The sequence below is a fragment of the Triticum aestivum genome, chromosome 6B (assembly GCF_018294505.1).
Source record: "Triticum aestivum cultivar Chinese Spring chromosome 6B, IWGSC CS RefSeq v2.1, whole genome shotgun sequence".
NCBI classification, from domain to species: Eukaryota; Viridiplantae; Streptophyta; class Magnoliopsida; order Poales; family Poaceae; genus Triticum; species Triticum aestivum.
Window position 1 is genome coordinate 557211313 of NC_057810.1, and position 5813 is coordinate 557217125.

Here is a 5813-nt window from a genome sequence, read left to right on the forward strand (position 1 = left end):
ATGCATAACACTTCCGTTTGAGGTAGGACCCAACTCTCGTGTGAATTTGAATGGAGCTCGAAGAGGAAGGAGTTAACCTCATTCTCGATGGCGCGTGCACGTCCTCTTGTTATTGGTCTTCTCGGTGCTTGTGGTGGTGATGGAGTGTCCATGTGGATGGACGATGGATGCTCCGCATCATAGTTCCTCTAATCCTCAACTTTAGAAGCCCAGTGTGGTTCTAATCTCCTCCCTCTTATTCTCCTGCGACAATTAGCTCTAGACAGCCAAGCATTGTCGGATCGTGAAGACTGCATGCTTGCAACCAAGTAGAGAGGACGTACTTTCGGTCTTCGGTTTGAGGGACTGTTTGTGGGCGATCTATGGGATTGTTCATCGACGGTTCGAGGGACTCCAAGTACGATCTACACCGACACGTTCTTCTTTCGCTACAACTCGGTGACGGTAACGATCGTGATCTCAACCCGTTACGTATCTTCATATTGATCTTGGGTGTGCGTAGGCTTATTTTTTTTGTTTCTACTACGTTTCCCAATAGGGTAGGCCTGTCGGGTCTGACGTGGTGGACGTGCCCGGGCATCCCATGTCAGGCCAGGCGTTCGAGGTCAGTTTGAGGTGGCCGTCTGAGTTGGTTTTTCTTTTACTGGTCATTGACCGGTATACCTGGCCATAAGTCGGACTGGGCCGGGCTAATAAAACCCGTAGCAAAAAACCTAGGCTCGGCTCGGGCCTAGATTTCAGACCCAAGCCCGACCCATCAGTGGAAAAGCCCATCGGGCCTCGGGCCAGACCGCTTTCTTAAAAGGCAAATATGCCAAGCCCAAGCCTGGTCCTGCCCAGCCTTCAGGCTCAAAACTTAGGCCCAGACCCAAGCCCATGGGCAAGACCGAGCTAGGCCAGGTTTTCCATGGCCAGGTATAGTAGAACCGGACGTCTGCGCGGGCTTTTGTGGGGCTTGGGGTGCCTGCTCTAATGTTTTCCTTGTCTTGAAGATTGTTTGGCCGACATCCCCAGGAGGATGTGAACTATTCCTGTTTGCCATCTCTCGTCCACTAGATACGACCAAACCTCTTGGTCCTCTGCTTGCAAGAAAAGAAAGAAGCTCTGTCGCTTTGATCCGTGTCACGCCGAACATCTGACCTGCACCTCGGCAGCTGCATTTTCCGTGCACACCAAGAACCCTCCACGCCGCGCTCCTCGCCGTCCGATCCCCGGGCCCGACGCCTCCCCGTCCTTGGATCGACCAACCGACCACTCTTCCCCGCACACGGCACACGCGCCTCCCGAGACAGCAGCGGCAACGCAGACACACATTGCAGCACGGTCGCACAGGCGGCTCCGGCTCCTGCTCCTGCTCGCTCGGCCCCGTCCTGTAACTGCCCGCAATCTCGCCCCGACCCCCGCGCGCGGCGGCCCGGCGATCAGACCAATGGACGCGCGCCGGGTCGGCGGCCGCATCGCGGCGGCGCGGAGGACCCTCACGGGCGCGGGCGCGGGCGCGCTGCCCCTCCCGGTGCGGATCACCAACGGCCTCGCGATGGTCTCGCTCGTGCTCTCCTCCTGCGACCTGCTCCGCCTCTGCAGCGACCCGGGCCGGCCCCTCAGATTCCCCCTCGGCGGCCGCGAGTTCGCCACCGTCGTCTGCCAGCTCGCCTCCGTCGTCTACCTCCTCAGCCTCTTCGCCGTGCCCTTCGCGCAGTCCGCCAGCGGTCGCCGCGAGGAGGGGCAGGACGGCTCCCGCCGCTCGCCGGCGGCCGTCGCGCCCGCGCCAATGCCTGACTGCCCGGACGACGGGGACGAGGAGATCGTCGCCGCGGTGGTTTCCGGGGAGCTCCCGTCGCACCGTCTGGAGTCGCGGCTTCGGGATTGCCGCCGCGCGGCCAGGCTGAGGCGAGAGGCGCTGCGGCGGATAACCGGGCGGGGCCTGGAGGGGCTCCCCTTCGAAGGGATCGACTATGAGGCCATTCTGGGGCAATGCTGCGAGATGCCCGTCGGGTATGTGCAGCTGCCGGTCGGGGTCGCCGGCCCGCTGCTCCTGGACGGGCGCGACTACCATGTTCCCATGGCCACCACTGAGGGATGCCTCGTTGCCAGCGTTAACCGCGGCTGCAGGGCCATTGCAGCGTCTGGGGGTGCCTTCAGCGTGCTGCTCCGTGACGCCATGTCCCGCGCGCCCGCCGTCAAGTTGCCTAGCGCCAAGCGGGCAGCGGAGCTCAAGATGTTTGTTGAGGCGCCTGCCAATTTTGAGGCGCTGGCTGCTGTCTTCAATAAGTAGGCCTCTCACTCTCTGATGATCTAGTATAGTGTGAGTGATGATTGAAAAATGCCTTCTTTTGCTGTCATGTCATGTTTTCAGTATTGGTGTCATGCTCATAGCTAGAAGTAGCACTGCATGTGTTTTTAAATCCGGTGATTGCCACCCAAGCAAGTCCCTTTCTCATTTTGTTGATAATGGGGTAGTGGATACAGGGTATTATTGCCATATTGCACATGCACTCTGTTAAGGCAACTACAACGTCTTTAACCACATATTGAGGCATCAGTAGACTTATATTGCCTGATTCATCTGATTGCTACTAGCTAACTGCGATAAATGCCAGCGTATACCTTTTCTGCATTATTTGGCCTTGAATTGTCATTTTGCGTTTCTTCAAACCTCGGGGAGCGGGGACAAAGTGTCGCTTTGCGTTTCCTCAAACCTCGGGGAACGGCGACAAAGTGTCGCTTTGTGTTTCTTCAAACCTTGGGGAACGGCGACAAAGTGTCGCTTTGTGTTTCCTCAAACCTCGGGAATGGCGACAAAGTGTCGCTGTCTCCTCAAACGTGTGTCAGTTTTCGCTTCTCGAATTTTAGAGCATCTGAAATTGATGTCATCTTGTGCACTTTAAACCGTTAGCGAATGCTGGCGTATCCTCTTTCAGAGGTTCAGGATGCACATCACATATGTTCTGTCGGTTTATGGCGTTTAGACTCAGCTTGTTACTCGCTGTTTGTAATGTTTTATTGTTGGCCTAGTTACTATACCTATGTGTCAGTCTATACTGTGTAGATGCTTAGGCAGTTATTGTTTCCCTTTTTTCGAACATAGAGGGACTTTTGGTCCATGTGTAGAAGTTTTTAATATTGTCATTTTTAGTACTCTTTATAATTGGGGTATTGTTCGTTCATACCGTTTCATAGTTGTGGCGTTCTTTACGTTGTTATTTTCTGTTCTTTCAAAGTCTAGAGAAATCATGGAAACATGTGTTGCCATCGGCAGATGTTAGCTTAGGTCATTCCTTAGCAGTTTTTGCATTGGTTAACTTCCATGGGTACTTTAGAGTTGGTAATAAGTTTAACAAATGGCATCTTTGTTAGCTTGTGCTTTAGCATTTGATTCTTGGTGCATCGTATACTGTCAAATTACTCAAAGTTTAGATACATGGTCTGTTGTTAGTACCAGACAGATGGCACTTTGTTTGATGTGATGTTTGCTGCTTTGGTGCTAATGTTTAAACAAGGATTGCATTTTCTCAAACAGCTTTTACTCCATGTGTGATTTATTTCATGAGTACCCAAGTTTGTTATCCTCTTATTTATTATATTCCATGGCTCACATTTAGTTCTGTATGAAGTATATGTATACTGTATAAGTACTTCTACGCCTAGATAATTTGACCTGCTTGCTTGATTCACTGTGTACTGTGCGTCCTTTCTTAACTAAATTAATTAATACAGTTAATGTAAGGGTAAACCTCTGTAGCAATTGTAACAACCCAGTTGTTTGCATTGTCTGGTATCCACAGATCAAGCAGATTTGGTAGGCTACAAGGTATTCAGTGTGCACTAGCTGGAAGAAACCTTTACATGAGGTTTACCTGTAGTACTGGAGATGCTATGGGGATGAATATGGTGTCAAAAGGTGTCGAAAATGTCTTGGGCTACCTGCGGAACAACTTCCCCGACATGGAAGTCATCAGCATATCTGGTTTGAACTCTTTCCTTGCAAACTGTGACTTGCATTCTTTCTCTAAAAACTAATACATCCTTTTAGCAGATAACTAATGCACTGCTTTGCTGATCAATGCAAACAATAGATCTGCTAGTTTTCTGTTGACCCGGAGCAAACTTACCGTAGTCCTTTTATAAAAAAAAACTTACCATGGTCCTATTTATGATATATGTTGTAGTGGACCAATTCAGCACTTGCCCTGGATGTATAGTAGTACCCAATATCACCATGGTTCTTTTGTCCAGCATTTGAAAAATTATTTAATTTTTTGCTTATATCAGGTAACTACTGTTCAGACAAGAAGGCTACTGCTGTAAATTGGATAGAAGGTCGCGGGAAATCTGTTGTTTGTGAGGCTACAATTAAAGGAAGAGTTGTGCAGAGTGTTCTGAAAACCACTGTGGAAAAACTTGTCGAGCTTAACATTATCAAAAACCTTGCTGGGTCAGCTGTAGCTGGAGCTCTTGGAGGTTTCAATGCTCATGCAAGCAATATTGTAACTGCACTATTCATTGCTACTGGCCAGGATCCTGCGCAAAATGTTGAAAGCTCACAGTGCATCACCATGTTGGAGGCAGTGAATGAGGGAAAAGATCTCCACATCTCTGTGACCATGCCGTCCATCGAGGTGATCCCATTTTCCTTTCTGTTCTTGGTAGCTGGAATCAAGTTCCTTCTCTATGTAGATTGTAGCGCAGTCTGTAATCGCCAGGCTTCAGTGATTAAAATTATTAGCCAAGAAGTCTTTGCTGAATCATTTGTTTTCCTGTTATGCTTTCTGATCCGTAATTCGATCAATCCTTCATTTCTACTGTTCTTCTCATATTAATATGTCCATTATAATGACTTTAGTTTGTATTTCTCAGGTTGGTACAATTGGAGGGGGCACCTCTCTCACCTCACAGGCCGCGTGTTTGAACCTGCTTGGTGTGAAGGGCCCAAATCATGGCTCGCCGGGCGCGAATGCTAGACTTTTGGCTACCATTGTAGCGGGCAGTGTGCTTGCTGGCGAGCTCTCTCTCCTCGCTGCTCTAGCCGCTGGTCAGCTTGTGAAGAGCCACATGAAGTACAATCGATCGAGTAAAGATGTTGCGAATGCTGCTTCGTGAGTAGCCCCCTGGGATCCATCCAGTGCTTACCGTGTTGAGACAGGAGACTAGCAAATTAGCAGAGTAGTGAGACTTGCCTGTACATACTGCTGATTAAGCGAGCGAGTCTTGTTTAGGTTCCCTTCGGATCGCAGGCATCAGAAACCAGATGCGACCTGTATTGCGAGCATAATTTGTGAAGGAGAAAACACCTGACCTATCGTGCAGTTTCTGATTGTAACTTTTGTTTGTGTAGCCCTGCGGATGTTTATGTTTTCTTGTGTAACCATTTAGACATGTTTTTTCTTCAGTTGTTTGAGATAGCAGCAGATCAGAATATCAGATTAGCTTGTGATTCATGTTACTGTTCTCTCTATGCAGTATGCTAGATTTTAAATTTTGTCTGTGGTATGAAGGTCCAGTGTGTTTATTTTTTCCTGGAGGAAAGGAGCTTCACGGCCCCATTTCCATTAAACTGACATACTTCCTCCGGATTTAGTTGCCGCTCAAACAGATGTATCTAGCACTGAAATGAAGAGTGTACCGGTCAAAATATCCTTTTTTCTGTTTTTTCCGAATAAAAACAGCCTACATCAACAAGGTGCTAACCCGCCAAGCTTAGTGTAAAATCTTTTAATAAGCAGCAAAGTAACTTGCAAAAGCTAACCTGATGCCAACGCAAGAAAGCAACTCTTACACAGCGAGAGACTAGTACATACTACAGCAGGGAACAG

General features: G+C 49.1%; 1 protein-coding gene across 1 annotated transcript; it reads left to right on the plus strand.

Annotated features, from left to right (window-relative positions):
- Nucleotides 1-1057: 1057 nt before the first annotated feature.
- On the plus strand, nt 1058-5438 carry LOC123137982 (3-hydroxy-3-methylglutaryl-coenzyme A reductase 1). Its single transcript, XM_044557875.1, has 4 exons — nt 1058-2271; nt 3786-3967; nt 4273-4619; nt 4858-5438. The coding sequence occupies exons 1-4, from the start codon at nt 1430-1432 to the stop codon at nt 5098-5100; spliced, it is 1614 nt and encodes a 537-aa protein (XP_044413810.1). The 5' UTR covers nt 1058-1429; the 3' UTR covers nt 5101-5438.
- The last annotated feature ends 375 nt before the right edge of the window (nt 5439-5813 follow it).

Coding starts and splice junctions, on each gene's coding strand:
- LOC123137982 (XM_044557875.1), top strand. CDS start 1,430: ATGGACGCGCGCCGGGTCGGCGGCCGCATCGCGGCGGCGCGGAGGACC. Junction 2,272..3,785: donor CTGGCTGCTGTCTTCAATAA/GTAGGCCTCTCA, acceptor TGGTATCCACAG/ATCAAGCAGATTTGGTAGGC. Junction 3,968..4,272: donor GGAAGTCATCAGCATATCTG/GTTTGAACTCTT, acceptor TGCTTATATCAG/GTAACTACTGTTCAGACAAG.